Source organism: Nelumbo lutea, chromosome 1 (assembly GCF_056320005.1).
Source record: "Nelumbo lutea isolate HS-2025 chromosome 1, American lotus-T2T, whole genome shotgun sequence".
In the NCBI taxonomy this organism is placed as follows: Eukaryota; Viridiplantae; Streptophyta; class Magnoliopsida; order Proteales; family Nelumbonaceae; genus Nelumbo; species Nelumbo lutea.
In genome coordinates, this window is record NC_142684.1 from 66,269,216 (window position 1) to 66,292,018 (window position 22,803).

Here is a 22,803-nt window from a genome sequence, read left to right on the forward strand (position 1 = left end):
TCTCCAAGTTATAAATTTACAATACAGGAGTGAAAGAAGTGAAATATTGTCACCAGTTTCACAAAACCAAATTTATTTTCAGAACTTCCAACCAAAAAGATGTATGCATCATTGTAATCCGGGTGCCTTCTGTTCGATATAATTCATCATATTCTAGTCACAATCCTGGCTGCTGAACTTTCACTGAGATGTTTGCAAGCACAGAATGGCCCCTAAATGACAAAAACAATAGCCCTGCCTCGTAACAGTTAGTAGTTGATCACTTAAAGCTTTGAGGTGTATTTGCAGTAATATCCTTACCATTCAGCAAGTATTGGCAGGGCGAATTAGATATTGCAGCTCGTATTATATTGACTACAAGTTACAGACTTACAGTTCCTATTCAATTTCTGGCCAGGAGATGGTTGCAAATTGGCTCAACCTAAGGGTGATGCGTCTTGTTACATAAAACAAAGTTGGTCATTCCTACAAAAGCCTGCATCAAGATGGTGCAAGCCGTTGCTATAATAATCCAATTTCAATACATAGCCTTGATCCTTGAATGCCCACGGATTGAGAGGGCTCAGTCTATAGTCACCAAATGATTAAGCTCAAGAGTTAACAGATCATTATCCATTCTGATTCCGATTGCTGTTTAAGTTCAAATCACTTGGCAAACGATTGATCCCATTCCGATCTAGTTTGTGGAGCTCAGTCTCTATAGTAAGAGCAATCTTAGTTCCTTCAGGATCTGGCTCTGGCAGATCAACATGGAAAGATCCCATCTTGATTGGTGCAACAGGTTGCAAATTCATGGCTTGTTGATTAATGTAGTTGTACAGTTGTTGATGAAAAACATGGTCTAGGGAAAAACAATCATCAGCTCCGTCAGCAGAATGCCTGGATGAACCAGAACCTTCTCTTCTGCAGAAATGTGGGAGGGATGCATAGTCCATTATCTGCATACAAGATGCGGGCCAACAATATCAAAGATTCTGTTTTTGTATTCTTTCTGGGATAGGCAACCCAATAACATCAAAGCTTCTTTTTATTTATACATAAAACACGTAAATTTTGGGGTGAAAGATATGGCTGAGGCAAAGGCCATCTAAAGGAAAGACCAAACTCTTTCAACTATATGCTTTCACTAGAGTAGTCAACATTTTTCCCAAAGAAAGTAATTAAACTGCTGACATTTCTGGCCATAAAACCTAGCCACAAACTACACAGTTCCTTCTATCAAAAAAAAAAAAACTACACAGCTCCTTCACAAGTTTTCCATGGAAAAAATCTAATAAAAATCCCATCATTTAAAATTAGCAATTTTACTGCTTGGAAATGGAGATTTTGGTCATAACAACTATTTTATAACAATCAATATGCAATAACAAGAGTTTAAAGTGAAGAGAATGGAGATATCAGAATAATAACTGATGTAAAACCAAACATTAAGCCTTGGCGTCAAGGTAAGTGCAATTGTGCAAGTTCATTTTAAAGACTAGCCCTGAGCTTTATCAATGCAGAGATTGGACATGTAGAAAAATATGATACCCCTGTTAGGGAAAACACAGAGAAGTTTATGAATCAATTTTACCTTAAGCTTTTCAGAGAGAGAGAAGAGCACAAAGAAGGGGTTAACTGGAAATTAAAAGTTCAAGAGTCGACCAGAAAGGGGGTCTAACTCTCACTAAAGATGGTATGAGGCCAAAATGGGCTCCAGAGATGCTTGAGTTGCACTCCCAATAGTTTGTTTTGAAGTATATTCTAGTTGAGGACTGGTTTTGGAAGGGGCTTTGCTCTATCATGTGGGATTTATTGTTGCTACAGTGTTTTCCTTTCTTCTTGATGATTCTTTATCACCTGCTATTAGGTTTAAGCAAAAAAAAAAAAAAAAAGTCTGTTCCCAGACTTTTCAGAAAGGAGTTTCCAGATGATATTTTAAGGATATGAAAAAGAAAATTACATCTTGTGTAAAATTGTTTGTGGAGAAACAAGTCTGTCTCCAGTACTAGAACCACATCAAGGCATCAAGTCCATGTCCTACAAGAAGAGGTTTTAGAGTGTGTTGTTTGGAAATGCCATTACTTTAATTGGTTAGATTGGAGAGACATATATCATACGCATAAGCACTCCTAGAAAGCCTAGAGGTTTTAAACTTGGCCATTGGCATAGGATATATTATAAATTCTTCGAATAAAAATGGGTAAAAGTAGAACTTGTATATTGACACAGAAATTCTCTTGAGTATACATTTCTGTAGACTCAGATTTGGAAATTAGAACTGGTGAGATGTGTACTTCAGAATCAGGAGTGTTGTACAATCACCTCATACTACAATACATGGGACATATTCTAGAATGACCTGTAAGGCCAGCAATGCTGCGCAATTGAAAATGACAATCATAAATTAAGTACAGAAAAAAATGAGGATTTTGAGATTAACTAATGGCATCACTAGGAAAGTCCAAACGCAGTACAATAACAAAGAGAATGGAAGCATAAGCAAGGAGTTACTTGGTGCAAGTTGAAGTATAAGGAAAACAACAAGAAGAAACCAAATGAAACATGAGCCAATTGGAGGGCTACCCTTACTACACCTTGGAAGGCTATACATGGTATTCTCCCTCACTTCCTCAGATTCATTAGGTATGATGCTTGTTCTGGTAATGCTATTCTGTTCTGGGAAGATATTTGGGTGGGTACTCAACCCCTCAAAGATTGTTTCCACTCTCTCTATTCCATTCCCTTAACATGAGCCAATTGCAACTTTTCTCCCGAGCCTGTTAAACCCCTTATCTTTAAACTGGGACTTTGGATTTCGTAGAGGGTTAAGGGATGGTGAGTCAGATTTTGTTATTGAGCTAATTCATTTACTTGAATCTGTTTGCTTGGACCCAATTCTTCTGATAAAAGGGTTTGGACTCCTCTTCCAAAAGGTACTTTTACTTGCTCTTCTTTTCTAAAATCCCTCAGTTCTAACCCCTTTTCCCAAGGATTCCCTGTCAAAGAAGTCTGGGCGCGACCTATTCCCCCAAAAATTGTTGTATTCTGCTGGGAAGTCTTCTATGGGAAGGTCAATACTTTGGAAAACTTACAGAAAAAGAAACCCTCGCTTTGTCTTTTCCCAAATTGGTGCTCCTTGTGTAAGGCCAAGAATGAGGATTGTGTCCATTTGCTGATCTCCTGTTCCTTTGCTACAGCTATATGGAGGTGGAGCCTTTGTTTATTTGGAGGTAGGTGGTCTTTGTCTTCTGATTTAAGCTTGTTATTCAACCCATCTATCTTTGTTTGGCACACTAGAAGAGGTAAGGTCATGTGGAAATGTGTCAGGGCAGCCACTCTTTGGGAGAAATTGGCTAGTAATAGCTAACACTTCAACAAAGAAGGATAAAATTCTATCAGAATGGATTCCACCTTTGAAAGGTGCCATCAATCTGAACTTTGATGGAAGTAGCCAAGGCAACCCCGAGCCTTCAGGTATAGGGGGTATCCTGAGAAATAAGGACAGCAACATAATTTCCCTATTCTCAGGACCGGTGGGAGTGGGGGATTCCACAAGGGCAGAAATCCTTGCTGCAGTACAAGGAATTCAGATCGCCAACCAGCTTGGGGTGGAGCATCTCCTAGTTGAAGGGGACTCTCAGGTGGTAACCAGGTGGCTCCTAAACTTGGATACCACCATTTGGGGCTACAAAGATCTCATCAAAAAAGTAAAGTGGTTAACCAGTAATATGAGAGTTGAGGTAAAATGGGTTAGTAGGTCGGCTATTTCTTTGGCTGATGCTTTAGCCAAACAGGGGGTTTCTAGGGAAAATCTCTTTTGTGCTTCTATGTAAGTTGTTATTAATTTGGAAATCTATACTTAACTAGCCCGGAGAGGTTGCAACTCGTACCTTTCCTTGAGGACTTTGTACTATTGTCTATTGCTGTTTTATAAAATCATTTCAATTATCAAAAAAAAAAAAAAAAACAAAAGCCAAATGAAACCATGCATTGTATTGTAAAAAGAAACATGATACAGAGGAGCTTCTAAGGAGTCTTAACAAAAGGACATGTGATGTAACCAATTGAGATTCCAGGCTTGTACTGATTTCAATGTCAACTTCCCCCCGCTTACATCAGACCATTATTCCAAAATATTCCATGTACAAAAACAATGTGTAGGAAAAAAAGGCATTTACCTTCAACAACTCATCTTTTCCACAACCTTGCAGCACCTGAATTTTCCTTCTTGTCCTCTCTTGCAAAAGAGGCTTCACAACCTGCCAACATTTCATGAAGAGGCTATTGGCACGCCAGATGGTGGACCATTAATTGTTGACGCAGAAAAATAAAGCTTGCTTTTGGTAAAGCTGTGATAATTATGCTGATTGCTGAGAACTTAGACTGGATATGCAGAGAGAAACTATAATATAAAGGCCAAAGGGAATTAAAGAAGATGATGAATGCTACCTTCCAACAAGCTGAAAATATATATGGAACATTTACAATGTAATATGTATCTGTCTTCTCTGGATAGTTCATATCATCAATGGTAGAAATGGCAGTCAATAGCTGCAAGAACAGAATGAAGTATAAAAAATTTTAGACTCCCGAGTAAGAATTAAACTCAGTAGACTGTATATAAAATCCATACACAAAACTATGATCACATGTATGACCACAAAGTTTTAATGAATTGTAAATGTTTCATACATATTCAGGTGATACCTTATCACCTGAATTTGTATTTATTTTCTTTTTCTTGTAAATGAATTTTTCTTTACCATCATGGAAAAAACTTCGTGATTACATTTTTTTACAGATAAAGGTATGACAAATGAGGCTTTTTCTGTTAACAAGAATAAGCATAGAAAATTAGTTCAGCAATTTTTTTGATGAATATTAGTTCAACAATTGTTCAAATTTGAGATATGTAGATTACAACGCTCCATTAGGGATCTCAGCTGGCATAGGAATGGATTGTGCTCCCCATCATATATTATGGACATGTATAGATCAAAAAATATGAGATTTATATGTTCAGAAACATGATTGCTTGTCACTAACAATACCTACTACTTTTGTTGAGGCAAAATCCTTTTGCATCCACCTACACAATTTGCTTTGGTCTTTACTGTTTATTTTTATCTTATCAATCATGTTTTTTATAAGTTTATCTTATCAATCATGTTCCTTTTTTTTCTTCAATAAGTGCAGGATGAATCAAGTTCTCGTTTTTCCACTGTTAACCATATTCAAGGAGCTCAGTGTAATAAACAATACTACTTTTGGTAGCTGATCCTCTTGTTTTTTGTTCAGAAATTTCACATACAGCTGGGACACTTCTTTAATTTTACAGCATATAATAATATAAAAAGGCCATTACTCAATGTTGGTCCTATCCATCCGGGGTCTTGGGAGGAGTGGACTGTATATTGTCCTACTGTTTGGCATTTCTTACACAAAGTGGCTGCTCTCAGACTCCAACCAACATTCTCACGCTTGCCAGCCTGAGATTTTACCATTATACCAAGCAATAGACCCTATATTACAACATAATATAACACCTCTACATCTAAAAATATCAACATTTTTCAGGCAAAATGTGTAATCACTTCATAGGGACAAAATGGCTCCTTTCAAAAGGTTATCAGTATTGTTTATATGTTGGTTTAATTATCCTTGGGGAAGAGAGTGAAGAGGTTTAGCCAATAGAACTAAAGTTGGGCCAATAAAGTGAAGCTTGCTTCAGGAGTTCTTTCACTCTCCATGGGGAAGAGAGTGAAGAGGTTTAGCCAATAGAACTAAAGTTGGGCCATAAGTTGGGAGGCTGGATTTATAGACAGCCCATAAGGGAAATCCATAATACAACAAGGGAGATCGGTGCATGCTTCAAATGGACAAGGAGATCAGCTAATGGTTTAGCTGACACGTTGGCTAAACAAGGGACTGTGAGGGAGAGTATGTTCTGGGCAGTTTTGTAAGAAAGATAACTGGGGCTCAACACCTACTTAGGGGTTGACAGCTGTACTTAAATCTGGAAAGTTATTTAATGAAGTTACCATTTCCAATCAACAAAAAAAAGAAAAGAAAAAGAGGTTTAGCCAATAGAATAAAGTTGGGCCAATAAAGTGAAGCTTTCTTCAGGAGTTCTTTCAGTCTACACACAACTAGCTATGCCTTTGGAGCAGAGTTCTGGGTAATTGAGAAGCAACACATTAATAAATTAGTCACAAGAGGAAGGCATTGAGATGTATGTGCAATGAAACTAGGACATTTTTTTAAACAGCTCTGTATTTATTGTGTATATGTAACAAAAGATTACACTAACACCCATGTGCATCAAGGTGCTATAGACTGGGATTGTAGAGGCCACTTGCACCATTCACGCTTCTCACTGACCTGAAACAACATTTCAGCATCAAAAAAGGAATTATACCACACCTCTAAACTCTTCATGTATTGACAACCAAGAGAATAATAATCCTTGGATCCTATTTGCTGTAATACCATCAGATATGGTTTTGTTTTAAAAAATATGTGCATTTCTTTTACCCTAGTAATCCATGTGCATCAATGTGCTATACACTGGGAATGTAGAGAACACTTGCACTATCCATGCTTCTGACTGGCAAACAACATTTTAGCATCAAAAGAGGAATTATACCCACACCTCTAAACTCTTCATGTATTGACAACCAAGAGAAATAATAACCCCTGGATCCTATTTGCTGTAATACCATCAGATCTGGTTTTCTTTAAAAAATATATCTGCATTTCTTTTACCCCTAGTAACCCACAAAATTGCCAATGGAACCATCCCACCAGTCACCGCTCATACTTTTTTCTCAAGGATGACAAATTAAAAAGGAGTACATCCAAGGGGAATCAGAGATTGATGTTGTCAAATTAAGGCAGAAATGACCATCTGATAATTGTTAGTTTTGAAAATTTAGCAGTTTCCCTTGAGATTATTAGAAAATGAGAAACTTGTCAATGTCAGGTATCAGAAAATTGTAAGCCATATCCCGACAATATGGGGTCAGCTACATGAATCCTGTTTCACCATTCTGTTTTGTTTAATGCCACATCCATTGCTAAAATATGAACGCTTAAATTGTTTCTTACTATTTCAAGACATCCCTTTTTAGTCTGTCCCTATACCTTCTAGCACCTTCAACTTGTAACCCATTGTTTTTTTCTTACAGGAGCTGTAGGACATCCGTTGTTGACTGAACCATCTGAGTCCACTTTCACTCATTTTGTCACCTTTTGGAGCTACAACTAGGTTCTTTTGAATGACTTCATTTCTGACCCCATCTTTTCTAGTTTTTCAATCATCCATCTCACATACACATTTCTACCACATTCAATTTTTAGACTTGTTTCTTGACTTCCCAACATTCTGCTCCATACAACATTGATGGGTTTACAACTATTTTATAGAATTTTCCTTTTAATCTAAGTGGTATTAACCTATCACATAAAACTCTGGATGCACCCATCTGTTTTGTCCATCCTGATTTTATTCTATAGGTGGCATCCTCATTCTCTCCGTTGTTATGAATCACTGAACCAACGTACTGGAAAAGATCATATTAAGCTTCTAACATGAATTTACCAACACAGGATATATACCTTTATTTGGCTCAAAGCTGAAAGCTTTAGACCCGTCATATCCAATACCTTCACACAGGTGCCAATATGCCGCCCATACTTTTTTGTTGCATGAGGCTGCAAAACAAAGCAATAAGACAGGAGAAACAAGGATAAAACAAATATGCAAACTTCTGATACTATACTCACCAAAATCACACGGTCTCGATATTCATTGATTTGGATATGTGATTGCACATAGTAGTGGACCTAATGAAAGAAAAATATACAAGTAAATTTTACACAGTAGAAAATTATTAACATTGATAATGATAAAAAAAATTACTATCCTTGAAGGCTAGGTTTAGTTTGATAGAGAATAAGAGAGAAATAGAAAGTTAAAGTTCTTAAGAGCTTCTCAACTTCCATAAAATTCCTTAAGTTTCCCTCAGGCCTCAACATTCTGTTTCTCTCTTATTTTCTGTCAAACCAAACACAGCCCAAATGGAAGGTATAGATCCCATACTTTGCCCAAAGATGATGCTAAAAGTGCACCATTACATTTATTTTGGTAATAAAATAAAATTTACTAAAATAAAGAGAAATACATACAAGGAAGGTGACCAGCAACCATAGTTGTCAAGGTGACGCCTAGGCGAGCACTTAAGCGACTAGGTGGTTTTACAGTGTCACCTAGCCCAAACGCCTGTAGTTTCATATACTAGGCGACCACCCAGAGACTTAGGCAGTTGCCTAAATAAATTTAAGAATTTTTTTTTCATATTTATTTTTATTGGCTATTATGTTGTTTTAAAATACAACTGGTTACATGTTAACATTTTATTATTAAGCCACACTAATAGAATACATCTCATTTTCATTTCTTTAGTTCATTTGTTGTCTTGAAAGGGTTTTTGCTTGACTGAAGAGGGAGGAGAACCAAAGGCTTCTAGTTCCAGCTCCATCTCCAGCCCAACTTCTAGCGTCGGTTGGTAAGCTGCCACTTTTTCTTCTTCTTCTTCCAGCCAGCTTCAGTTCTTTTTTTCTTCGAAAAAACACCCTATACTCTTCTTCTTCCAGTCCAGATTCAATGCTTTTTTTTTCGAAAAAAACAGGGGCTTCGCCCTTATTCTCCTCCCTTCTTCTTCTTTAACATATTATAGTATAAATAGAGATTTTATATTTATAGATTTCATTGCCTAGGCGCCTGGGCGCCCCATGGTCGCCCAGCCTCGCCTAGTCACCTTGACAACTATGCCAGCAACCAACCAGGGGAAAGAAACAAACAAGACAGAAACCTTAAACCACCCACATCTCAAGAAGTACTTACTATGGAAATGGATATGTTAATCAGATTGTTTAGTGTGTTCTCTCTAAACAACCTAAGAAGCTTCCACATGGCAACATAGTTTGGGGCCCAGACTCCCCGATTTTCTCTCCTCATTCAGCTTACAGACCTTGTCAAATGTTCAATTTTTTATGGGCATTTAACTAAAAATATCGAAGTTTGGATGGTTGTTAGTTGGACAAAACCACAAATGCGTGGTTGGCTTAATGTTGATGTGGGATGCAGGATAAAACACATGGCTAATCCAGCATGAATTGTCTTTTTTTATCAATAACAGAATTTCATTAGAAATAATTAAAATTACAAGATAGGGAGAGGTAAACTTTCTCAACTCTCCATAGACAAAAATTTATTACAATTGAGCCCAAAACAACTGGTTCCTCCCCACCCCTTGTTTTGCTAAGACATCAGCAAGACCATTTGCTTCCCTTTTAACCCAACTGAACTGCACTTCCATATCTTGAGTCATCCACTTGAATCTCTTTTTTTCATTATTGAAAGCCCAGAAAGCATTTTCTTCCTTTTGCAACCACTCCAATACCTGCTTTGAAACACCTCCTACAATTAGCTTTCTCACATTCAGATCTTTTGCCCTTTGCAATCCTTCCATGACAGCCATAACCTCAGCCTTTAGGGAGTCACCTAGTCCAATTGAGCCTGAATATAAACCAATATTCTTTCCTTCACTGTCCCTAAAAACCCTTCCAATACCAGATGGGCCTGGATTTCCTGCACTACTCCCATCAAAGTTCTGATACAGTCAACCGTTGAGGAGAGACCAAGCAGGGCTTATATTGGATTTGTGGCAATCAGAACTAGCCACTTCCTTCCATTTGTTCATGATATCACCTGTTGAGAAATCAACAAACATCTTCATAGATTTTACCCAACAGTAAACTTGCCCACAAGTTCTTCAATTCCAATCTTCTCTTCTCTCCACAAAGTTACCATACCCCCAGAAGATCCCCATCCAGCACGAATTATCTGATGAGTGGTTTTGATTTGGCCATATGAATCATCCACATGGCAGAAATAGATGGGGTCATCTAGGGAGCTTGCCCACTTGATCTGATTAGAAAACTTTTCTCCAAATATTATTGCACCTTTAAAACCTATCTTTTCATTTTATTTCCAATAACCACTAAATATCAAAGAGAGCTACAACAGAAACAACCGCTAATACCCTCAACAAAAAGAAAATGAAATAATATTTTCTTTAACTTCTTGGAAATTTGTTGCTTTATTAAATTTAGAACCACTAGGTATCCTTTTGGGTTCCACCTTTGACACTTTACTGAAGTTGGAAAAGCTATTTGTGTACTCTTCCCAATTTCCACCGGATCATTTCAGGGTTTAACTATCTCTCTAATGTTTTCACACAACTTGTAACATTGCCAATGACATATCTTATATTTTCAACATGCTTTCATTTCAAAATGACTCATCTATCGACAGAAATCAATTTTTAAAACCTCTACTCAAGTGAAGATGATGGTTTACCATGAATATTGAAGATGTCAAGCCTATTTGATTACCACATTATATCTAACAGCTTTGTTACAGCTGTGTAAGGGATATGTATTAAGAATTCCGAGGGAGAAACTTTTTTTCTTTTTTTTTTTTAGGTAAAGAGGGAGATTTTTAGCAGCTTAATACTTACAGATGCTTTATCAAACGAGCTGAGACCTACACCAATAGCAATGACCGGAAGGCCCTGACACCCAAAAAAACAAAGACCCATAAGATAAGAAAATGAGTACCTTTCAAAAAAGAGATAAGAAACAATGACAAACTATGTTTTACTACATGGATTTTGTTAACAAGTCCAAGAGAACAGAACACGCCAGGAACAGGAAGCAAAGATTAAATACAGGAAGAAAATGGAAATTGTAGGCAGACCTCTTTTGAGTAACCTGATAATCCTATGAGCTGTGAATCACGTACTGCTCTATATAAGTCTGTAGGAACTATGGGTTTCTGCAACAAGAGCAACACAATTATCAATAACAATGCATTGACCACTATTACCTTTTGTTTTAACTTTTAATAATTATTTGTAGTTTCTAAGGCATCTCAAATTGTACAACAACACAATTTAGTCAATCAACACAAAATACCAAAACATATATGTAGTCGTATGAGACTACTAACAGCCCAAGCTGTGATGTATAATCAACAGGAAATTAAGAGGATGAGAAGAGAGAATGAGAGGAGAAAGAGAAAAGAAGAGAAGAAGATTTCGAAGGAAGGATTTTAGAAAAGAAGAGGATGCTTAATCTGCTGCCCCCCCCCCCCTCTTTCTATTTATATTAATTCTGAAGTAAGGATAAGACTGCTTACATGGCAAAATTAAAATCCTAATAAAAGACAACAATTAAAGTCCTAATAAAAGACTAACAACTAATCGTGGACTGACACTTAAATAACTAGTAATTGTATATGAGTACAATAGAAAGAGGTGGGGACCACATCAGTGGTTTCTACACTCCCCCTCAAGTTGGGAATAGATGTTTGTCATTCCCAACTTGCATAGATCTGCTTCTAACTTCTTTGAAACTGCCTTGGTGAGAAGATCAACAAGCTGCATGTTGGAGCTGATATATAGAAGACAAACTTCTTGAGATGCAACCCTTTCCCTAATAAAATGTCGATCTACTTCAATGTGCTTGGTTCTGTCATGTTGTACCAGGTTATGAGCTATATTAATAGCAGCCTGATTATCACAGTACAACATTAGAGGTTTTCCATAGGTAATACCCAATTCATCAAATAGTGACTTCAACCATAGTATTTCAGCCACACCATTTGTCATGGACCGATATTCAACTTCAGCACTGGAACAAGAAACAACATTTTGCTTCTTACTCCTCCAATAAATAAAGTTACCTCCTACAAAGGCACAATATCTAGAGGTAGACCTTCTATCATCAACACAACCAGCCCAATCTGCATCTGTGTAAACTTCTATCTTCATGTGATTATCCTTAAATAGTACACCTTTGCCTAGACACCTCTTTAAATATTCCAATATCCTCTCAATAGTAAGTAGGTGGGTAGTTCTGGGAGAGTGCATATACTAACTAACAACACTAACTGCATAAGTAATATTTGGTCATGTAAGACAAAGATAGAGTAGTTTACCAACTAATCTTTGGAACATAGCTTTATCTTCAAGGGGCTCTCCACCTTCTGCACTAATCTTGTGATTCTGTTCAATAGGTATATCAGCTGACTTAACATCCAACTTTCCTGTTTCTTCTAACAAATCACGGACATACTTCCTTTGAGAAACAAAGATTCCATGCTTGGACCGAGCTACCTCAATACCTAAGAAATATCGTAGCTCTCCCAGGTCCTTTACCTCAAATTCTTGATGGAAAAGTTTCTTAAGAGACTCAATTTCACTGTTATCACTCCCTATTACTACAATGTTATCCACATATACAGCAAGTAGAGTCAAGGAAGTATCAACATTCTTAATAAACAAAGTATGATCTGATTGAGCCTACACATAGCCAAACTTTTCAAGGGCTTGTCTGAATCTATCAAACCAAACTTTGGGGGACTGTTTTAGTCCATACAAAGCTTTATTCAACCGACAAACCTTCTTACCTGTCTCTATACTATAAAAACCAAGAGGTAACTACACATACACTTCTTCTTGCAAGTCTCCATTGAGGAAAGCATTTTTAACATCCATTTGGAACAAAGGCCAAGAGTAACTGGCTGCAAGAGATAATAATACTCTGATAATGGTCATTTTTGCTACCGGTGCAAAAGTCTCCAAGTAATCTATACTATAAGTCCGAGTAAATCACTTTGCAACTAACCGAGCCTTATACCTTTCAATGGAACCATCAGCATTATGTTTCACAATAAACACCTATCTACATCCAACTGGTTTCTTCCCTTTGGATTGATCAACTAGCTCCCAGGTATTGTTTCTCAGAAGGACATCCATTTCTACCTTCATTGCATCCTTCCACTCAGGAATGGCCAGGGCTTCCTATACTGTTCTAGGAATGAGAATATTAGCAATGGATGTAAGAAAGGACTTGTAAGAGGGAGACAGGTGATCATAGGACAAGAATTGTGAGATACAATGGGTTGTCGATGAGGTGCAACGGCGTTTGCCTTTACAGACTGCAATGGGAAGGTCAAGGTCATTCAATGGAAGTGAGGGCTCAGAAGATGGAGAAGGCTCAACAGCAGAAGGATCATCTGTAATGGGAACTGGAAGAGATGTAGTACCTAGATCTAGATCTTCAGAAGGAATTGAGGCTGGCCTAGACTATTGATGACCGAAATCAACCTACCTCCATCGTTTGTGATAAACTCTCAAATCCCGACATTTTTTACAACCCTCCCCATTACACCCCTCTTCACTCAATGGAACAGGTAAAGGGACTTCTGATGTGTTAACCCCAACCATACAAATCTCCCCCTGATAAGAAACCCTAGAGTAATAAGGTACATCCTCAAAGAAAGTAACATCCATGGATACAAATCTTTTTCCTGAAGTAGGTTCGTAACAGCAGTATCCCTTTTGAGTTTGTGCATAACCAAGGAAAATACATTTTGAGACTTTAGGGTCAAATTTGGAACAGTGAGGGCCAAGAGTTTGCACGAAGCAGGTACAACCAAAGGGTTTAAGAGGGACAGAAAACAACTCTTTATTAGGATATAAAAGAGTGAATGGAGGTTTCATGTCAAGAACCCGTGAAGAAATTCGGTTGATGAGATACACAGCTATGAGAATGGCATCTCCCCATAAATGTATAGGCACATTAGAGTTGAATATGATACTTCTAGCTACTTCCAATATGTGCCTATTCTTTCTCTCAACCACCCCATTCTGTTGAGGGATATGAGTGCAGGTACTCTAATGGATAATCCCATGGTCAAGAAAATAAGAGGCTACTGATGTTTTAAAGTATTCTCTCGCATTATTGGATTTGAAAATTTTGATTTTTACCCCAAACTGGGTTAAATCATCTGATGAAAGGTCTGCGTTAGGGCAGGGACCTCATCTCGAGAACACATCAAGTAGACCCAAGAAAACTAGGTGTAGTCATCAACAAACAGCAAGAAGTATCTGTACCCCCCTCCTAGCAGTGATATGATATGGTCCCCAAACATCGGTATGCACAATGTCAAAATGAACACTACTTCTCTTATTACTTAATGAATAGGTTGTTCTACAATTCTTTGCAAACTCACAACTTTTACACTTTAAACTGGACATTTGGATAGATTCAAATAAACTAGGAAACAAGCTTTCCAAAGACCTAAAGGATAAATGACCCAATCGGTTATGCCAAAGCATGACTTGACCAATAGACTGAGAAACAAAAGACCCTCTAGCTTCACTACCTTCCCAATGTGAACTTCCTCCAAGCAGATAGATTTCATTTGTCTCACGGCCAGTCCCAATCACATTCCTTGTCTCTAAGTCCTAAAAAACACATCGATCAAGAAAAAAGGTTACTGAGCAATTCTGGTTTTTAGTAATGCTGTTAACTGAAAGTAAATTGGTGCTAAGTTTAGGAACATGCAAAACAGAAGACAGGGAAATGGCACTAGACAACTTGATGTCTCCCTTGCTAGAAATGGGAACAAGTGATCCATCAGTGATAGACACCTTGTCTTTACTAGAGGATAAGTGATAGGTAATAAATAGCGAAGGCAAACCAGTCATATGATCAGATGCACCTGAGTCTATTACCCAATAATGTTCAGTGCTACCTGGAGCTGAAGCATGATAAGTTGAGGCCCGTGTACCTGAATGAGCAAATGCTAAGGCGGGAGGAGTTGATGTTGTGACTGGCTGAGATGATGATACTAAATTATCAACCTCCTTTTCCAACTGAGTCAAGGAAGCTCAGAAACACCTAGAGTGTCTAGTGGTGTTGCTCTTGTGCCTGATGAGGTTGCACAATCAGTAGTAACGGTTGTATAAGCATTCCCCTTTTTATTCCCGAGTTTTGCGGGAACTAGATGAGGATGTAGCTTCCAACAGGTTTCTTTGGTATGCTTAGGTTTCTTGCAGTGTTCACATATTAGGTCCTTCTTGTCTTCCTTCTTCATATCTCTCTCCTTCTTCATATCTCTCTCCTTTTCCAACTGAGTCAAGGAAGCTCAGAAACACCTAGAGTGTCTAGTGGTGTTGCTCTTGTGCCTGATGAGGTTGCACAATCAGTAGTAACGGTTGTATAAGCATTCCCCTTTTTATTCCCGAGTTTTGCGGGAACTAGATGAGGATGTAGCTTCCAACAGGTTTCTTTGGTATGCTTAGGTTTCTTGCAGTGTTCACATATTAGGTCCTTCTTGTCTTCCTTCTTCATATCTCTCTCCTTATCCCCCCCAAACTTGGGTTTAGTTGCTGCCAAGGCTGATTCAAGTGGCAAATGCTATACCATAACTTTCCTTCTACTTTCTTCACTGTGCACTAGAGAGTAAGCTTGTGATAGGGTCACACTGTCTCTTGTTAGAAGCTGTTGTCTCAAAATGTCATACTCAGAATTCAGAACAGCTAGAAACTCAAATACCCTATTGGTTTCAACCTGCTTTCTGTAGGTCTGTGCATCCTTTTGGCTTTCCCACTCAATTGTTTCTAAGTGATCAATCTCTTGCCACAAGGATTTCAAGGTGGAAACATAAACCGAGACTGGCTTCTCTTCTTGCTTAAGGTTATTCACCTTACACTTTAGCTCATAGGCCCTAACAACATTAAGGGGTTGGGAGTAAGTTTCTTTCATGATATCCCAAATTTCTTTAGTTGTTTTTGCCCATAAATAATTTCGGCTAATATGTGGCTACATAGAGTTACACAGCCATGTCATAACCAAATAGTTCTCCTGAACCCATTTGGTATATATTTGGTCCTCCTTGGTTGGTTCATTGACATCTCCCAGTAAATAACTTAGCTTTCCTCTACCCCCAATAGCCATCATGGCTGATTGAGCCCACTTTGGGTAGTTTGACCCACCAAATTTTATAGTGGTAATCTGAAAACTATTCTCAAGTATGCTACCAGCACCACCAGCCCCTAAACAGTTTCCCCTTGGTTCTTAAACTCCATTCTTTGTCAAGAAAAGATTAATAAATGCCTTTTGTATCACTGAGAATGGGTAATTACACCAAGCATTCGCTATTAGCCGAACCTACTTTATCCTTTTAGGTCAGCAATCCACCCAAAAAAGGTAACCTTCCAAGTACAACTCAGAGTGCAAGGTTGAGAGTGCAAGGCTGAAACTAAACGCAGCCCTAGAATTGGCGACAGTCAAGAAACTAGAATCTTGAACCTAGAACCAGTCAAAGGTCAAGAAACAAGCCAAGAACACAATTAATGGCTAGGAAAGGAGGGAATCTCTCAGCCGCACCTCTTAAAGTAACCAAAAAACTATTCTTTTAATGTATCAAGAACAGTTCAAGAGGAAAAAACTTTCAGTCGAACCTTTGAAATAACCAGAAAAGGTAATCTTTTTAATAGAAAATATTGACTTATTTCAGCAAAACTCTCGCCGCAACCTTCAAAGATAAGTTTGGACCCTAATCTTGAGGGTTCTTCCTTCTGACTTTCTGGCCACAACCTTCAAAATCAAGTCTGAACCCTAATCTTGAGGGTTCTTCCTGATTGCTGGTCATCCTCTGATGCTTCACCAACAATCTCCAAGACTCAGCCGATGAACCTTTTTGCTGGAAATTTTCCAACCCTAGGAAATTCTTATGCAGCCGGCCATATTAGACTATTATAAGATTTCCTAGGTTGGCTCTGATACCATATAGTCGTATGAGACTACTAACAGCCCAAGCTGTGGTGTATAATCAATGAGAAATTAAGAGGACAAGAGGAGAGAATAAGTGGAGAAAGAGAAAAGAAGAGAAGAAGATTTCGAAAGAAGGATTTCAGAAAAGAAGAGGATGCTTAATCTGCCGCCCCCCTCTTTCTATTTATATTAATTCTGAAGTAAGGATAAGACTGCTTAGATGGCAAAATTAAAATCCTAATAAAAGACTAACAACGGACTAACACTTAAATAACTAGTAGTTGTATATGAGTACAATAGAAAGAGGTGGGGACCACATCAGTGGTTTCTACAATATAAATTTGCCTGATAAAATAAATGCATACAAAGAGAGGCCCAGAAATCACTTAGGAACATGTACCAATACATAGAAGAGCTGTTTTACCTTATTTCTAATCCATATATACTATAACATACCTAAAACAATAGAGTTCTAGATGTGGAGATGGATGCGAAACTAGGTATTCTTGATGCGGTTGGGACACTGGAAAGTCAACAGATCAACTATTGTTTTATTTGAAGAGATTGGAATAGGGTGGCACATCATCCAGCTTCCACGGCTGCATCAGCATATGAGGAATGAACTGCCAAATTTACAAGATCTTTCTCTCAGGATTTGATAAACAGTTTAGACTAGTTTGTTAATATTTAGTAGTTGTGTTTGGTTTGTTTTTATTTTATTGGGGGTTTTCTTCCCAAAGTGGTAGTTGTTTTCTGTTGGTTTTAATGAATATGCTGCTTTCCAAAAAAAAAAGAGTTTACTACTTGTACATTAGGAGCCTAAAATGATTTTTTTAATTGTTTCTAAAGCATATTAAATGACCTAAATAAGTCATTTTCTGGTAAGGGCTTTAAAACAAGTCTCTCTTGATAAAACTTAAAAGAACTAATTCTTAACTGAATTGATTCAAATCGCATGAACCATTTAAATCATAAGATTCATGGATCAAATGGTGGGGTTGAAACAAAAATAATAAGATTTTTGCAGAAAAGGGCTAAGACCTAAGATACAAATCAAAGCCCTTGGGGTTCATGAATTAATCTTGAATTATATTGTAAATCATAAGCATTTGACAATCAATTAACCATAGAAATGGAATGTAGGTTTCACATATATGATAAAAACTCACCGCTAATATATTGTCAATCTCATTTTGTATTCTCCAATTTAAACAATCCACCAACTGGAACAAGATAAAGACATTTCAGTATTTTGAGAGAGAGAGAGAGAGGGAGAGAGTTAATTGAAAAAAGTAATGAGTTTTAGGGATATATCCATAATTGATTCAATGAAATATTTCAATCACAGTAACCAACCATTTTATATGCCTTGGCAACATTCCACTCCCTCGCCTTAAGAAACCGAACTAAATTTTCAGCTGGGTATCCTTGATGAATATTCTGATGATCAGAAAATAAGTTTTCAGCAGAAACTCCAAGAAGATTAATATGATTTTACAGCTAAATGGAAAAAGTATATCTTTAATGAAGAACATTGCAGCAAATAGAAAGAAAGCAGTCTTTCTGCAAATCTAAGTCATTTTAGCATAAGCCTATAAGATGAAAATTGGAATTGAGAGAATGTACATTCAAAACAAAATGATAATAATTACTTGAAATAAAGCATTTACTTCATTACTTGAATCATATTTTCACTGAAGGGGTGTGGTAAATCTTCCTACCAGTCAAAGGTCTTGGATAAAACCAGAACCACAATCAGGTCTACACCATGCAAAACGGCAAACCTTGTATGTGTGTAGGATGTGGACAGTGTACCCTGGCAATTTAATGCTTTCTATCTCATAATATCCCACTTCTTTTATCGTCCTTAGGCCAATTCATTTGGTCTTGCTTCCTGCTGCTTTTGGTTACCATAGGTACAATTAAAATTGCATATAACAATTTCATGGATACTCACGTTCAATAACACACTCTGTCTTGCTTACCCAGAAAGAAGAAAGATGAGGTCCAAATCTAGTCTGCTGGGTTTGAGAATCAGAAACTCATGCATTGTTTTATCTTATAACTCAGCTACTTCAAGTCAGAGAATATCTAAAGAAAAAGAAATCATGCCAATGGATCAATCTGTCAGAACAGACAACACCCTGACACCGTGGATTCAACTTGAAACCATAGATCATATCAGATCATCCAATGGTTACACTATTTTTATTTATTTATTTATTTACAAATTACAAGTAATAGTTACACTGAAATTACTTAAACTAACAACAAGGGAAAAAAAGAATTTTCCAATGGTTACACTAAGTTACATAGATCAAACAATTTTGCATCACTAAGGTGTTATGGCATAATATTCCAGTAATGATCGTATAAACAATTAAACTACCGCCTGAACTTTCAGGGAGTACACAATTGAAACCCATGTCACAACCAAACCAGAAAAAAGAAGAAAAAAAACAACAAAAAAAAGTTGGAAAAGAAAAATAAATAAAAACGCCCACCAATTCACAGCAGCACTTGAGCTATTAACCAATCTAAAAGAAATTTTCAGAACCCAAACAATTACGAAATGGATCAACTTAAGAGAACCCCAAAACTACTATATAACTATAGAAACAGATCAGGGTGAACCAACCAAAATAAATATAAAAATAAAAACTGTCACCGAAAGAAAAGGAGCACATAGATCGGAGAAACTAAAAAACATAAATAAATCGAGAGAGAGGGAGGGAGGGAGAGAGAGAGAGAGAGAGAGAGAGAGAGAGAGAGAGAGACCTGAAACGTAATCTTCAATGGCTCGTCTACTGCAATAATAGCCAAAAAAACAAGAGTTAGGGTTCGCCAATCGAAAGATCAGTGACACTAAAATGGGAGATCGAAAAAGATGACCTTCATCCATCAAAGCTTGGAATTGCTTGATCGCATCCTCGGAGGCGATTCCCATTTGCGTCCTTCCGCCAAAATTTCCGTAGAGTAAAATTAGTAGGTACTGAATGTAGCTATTGTTGTTTCTTCAAAAATATCTGTTTCCCTTCCTTCGTTGTTTTCGAGAGTGGGCACGACGGGAAGATCGATAGAGGCAGAGCGAGAGAAAGCATACAAGACAAATAGGTGCGAAGGAGGAGAGAGAGATCAAGAAAAGCGAGTCTTCCCCTTCCCAGCTTTCTCTCCCGGCTGCAACTGAACTTCTCTCCCTCTCATCATTATTAATTAAAATTTCTAAAATCTTCGTTGTAGTTCGGTCGCATTACGGAAAAAGACAATAATACTTCTGTAGAAACTGGTTCCGCTTCTGCTTATTAATTATATTCCTTATTTCTTTTTAACAGAAAAGAAAAAAGTGAAAGGTAAAATTAAAAATTAAAAAAAAAAAAAAAGTTGCTGTATTAAAAGTGCCATTTCTGTCCGTACAGAGACACGTCTGTCGTGCTCGGAGAGGAGAGACTGTACAGTTAAAATCGTAGATTCCAATCGGAGGGCATGTGCTGGAACCTCACTGAACTCGTTAAAACTTAAAAGTTAAAATCGAAACCCACCCCACCGGCCACCGGCCACCGGCCCCATGAGCTTTGATGAATGCCAAGGCACACATGTACACAGAAAACAGCAAAGTAGGAATTATTGCCGAATGGTATGGGTACTGGACTTGGACTCATGGGTGGGTAGATCCATAGCGAGTCCAAGCCTCAAAAAATATGTGGATGGAACCCATGTTCAATCTCACACGGGCACCGGGGCACGTGGATTGATTCTATTCAGCGACATAACAAGGTTTACCTCAACGCTTTTAGTTGTTTAGCGGGCTGTGGTCTCTGGATTGATTCTATTCAGCGACATAACAAGGTTCTGCATTTGTATTTAAATATATGGGGGGCCATGTTTTTATAGTAGGACCTATAAATTTATTACTGGTATGAAAATTCATCATTAATTTTACAGCCCACTAAATAGTTAAAACGTTTAGGTAAATCAATTTTTTTGGGGTGGAAGAGTCAAACTGTTAATGAGGGGTTTTGGGTTGGACTCCATTTAGTTCTAAATCAAATTAGACGAATTGGATAGACCAATAAAATCAATTTGAATAAATTGAACAGACCAATAAGACATATTGGACTGGATCAATTTGGTCCAAAATATTTATTAGATTGGATTGGACCTGGTCCGTCTCTAATAAATTTATATTGGATTAAGCCTATATCTATGCATTGATATAAGATAAGAATATAGGTGTCAATAAATCGAGTTTGAGTTGAAACCAATCTAAATCAAAACGAATTTGAACAAATTGAATGGTCAAAATATTAAATTAAGCCCATCCAAAATATTCATTACATTAAATTGAACCTGATCCATTTATAATAAATTCACATTGGATTAGATAGGATTGGAGCAAATCCAAACCAATTAACACCCCTAAATTGTGTGAGAGTGAGGTCACACACATGCGAATGTAATATTTCTTTTTTTTTCTTTTTTGTTAAAGAATAAAGAATGAGGGGAGGGAGTATGCTGGCAAGCACTTTCATTGTTTTTTCAATAAGAGCACTTTTATATTATGGGCTAACTAACCATCCAAATATTATATCAATTAATTATGATTATTTACATGCAGTAAAGAATAGACAGTAGCTTAGAATCCAAGACTTGTTTATCAAAAAAATCGAAGACATACATACTTCGTTTTCAACTCGTTGTTGAACTCCGCAGAGTGGACCGGTTGCTTGCTGACCCGGACACGGTCGATCTTTGATTCCTTGCATTACTAAAAAAAACCATTGACTCGACGGACCGTCGTTATATCGAGACAATTAAACCGTTGATTTAGCTGATTCGTTCAAAATTGTTAGGGAAAATGACGGTTAAGCCCAAGGTCAGAATTCATAGGTACAAAGTACAGTTTGGGTAGGTTTAACTTGGAATTGATGTTAATTTATGGGCAAGCATTAATGGATAGGATGGGAATAATTGACCTTTTAAAATGTTATAGATCTGCAGTAGAAAATCAGAATTCTGCAATGAGCCTATCCATACTTCTCCAAAATTATTATTATTTTCTTTTTACTATTTTACTAATATGTGACGTTGATCCATTGAACCAACAAAAAGGTGGTTCAACCTCTGGATCAGAATTTAAAACACTAATTGTATAATAATAATGATGGTGATGACGTTTATATAATAACAATTTAAAACACTAATTGTATATATGTGTTATATATGTTGGATCGGATCTTCATGAATCAAATAGGGGGGTCTGATCCGATTCAAAGATCTAAAAAGGGAGGGGGATTCGAATCTGATAAAATAGGATCAAATCAGATCAGAATCCAATCCAGTTGCACCTCTAGTGCTTTGGGTTATCTCCGAACCACTTATATTAGTCAACAACATTAACTCAATGAACAAGGTTTTAAAAACCAGAAACCTATATTAGTGAACCGGTCCAACCGGTTTAAGGGTAAAACGGAACATTTCCTGACCGATTTTTTAGTCAATCGATCCGACCATCCAGTCCGATTTTGAAAAACATGCCAGCGAATCGATTGCTTGAACCGCTGAACCTCCAACCACTTGTTATTGTTAATTGTTATAGACACTTAATTACTAGTTACAACCTACATGACAGTGTCCTTAATGTATATAAATATTCAACAACTTTTGATGTCAATCAAAAGTTAGAAGACAAAAAATAAATGTTATTAAAAGCTTATCTAAAGTCTAAAGTTTAATCCCCTATTAAATAAATATAATTTGCCGCTCCCGGTCAAAGGGGTGAATTACTAAATCCATGAATTTGATCTTTGACGAGATGAGGTGAGTCACTTGGTCAGTTGGTCATGTCTGTAATGGAGGCCGAGGTAGGTTGTCGTGGTCACAGATATAATTAATAAATACGAGCTTTGTGTGCACCACGTGGATTTTGAATTTTTAAAAATAGAAAATAAAAAATCCCATCTTCTTGCAAATCAATGAACCAACATTATACCGTGAATTCTGCCCACGTCTATCCACAATACACTATACCGTGAATTAGAAATATCTCCCCTTATATGATACTTATATAGGAGGATGAGATTTTGGATATCTGAGAACTTTGTCTATATTTACCCAGAATACACGACTCCC

At 37.2% G+C, this 22,803-nt stretch overlaps 1 protein-coding gene across 1 annotated transcript; it reads right to left on the minus strand.

The window, feature by feature from the left end:
- Positions 1-313: 313 nt before the first annotated feature.
- Positions 314-20,346, minus strand: LOC148875020 (SEC14 cytosolic factor-like). The gene is made up of 11 exons (XM_088964008.1): positions 19,567-20,346; positions 19,453-19,481; positions 18,031-18,114; positions 17,844-17,897; positions 10,805-10,882; positions 10,566-10,619; positions 7,768-7,827; positions 7,600-7,695; positions 4,432-4,533; positions 4,161-4,241; positions 314-938 (listed from the first exon to the last, which is right to left on the minus strand). The coding sequence occupies exons 1-11, from the start codon at positions 19,619-19,621 to the stop codon at positions 609-611; spliced, it is 1,023 nt and encodes a 340-aa protein (XP_088820134.1). The 5' UTR covers positions 19,622-20,346; the 3' UTR covers positions 314-608.
- Positions 20,347-22,803: the final 2,457 nt, after the last annotated feature.

Coding starts and splice junctions, on each gene's coding strand:
- LOC148875020 (XM_088964008.1), bottom strand. CDS start 19,621: ATGGGAATCGCCTCCGAGGATGCGATCAAGCAATTCCAAGCTTTGATG. Junction 4,534..7,599: donor CAGCTTTGAGCCAAATAAAG/GTATATATCCTG, acceptor CTGTTCTTGCAG/CTATTGACTGCCATTTCTAC. Junction 4,242..4,431: donor TATTTTCAGCTTGTTGGAAG/GTAGCATTCATC, acceptor AAATGTTGGCAG/GTTGTGAAGCCTCTTTTGCA.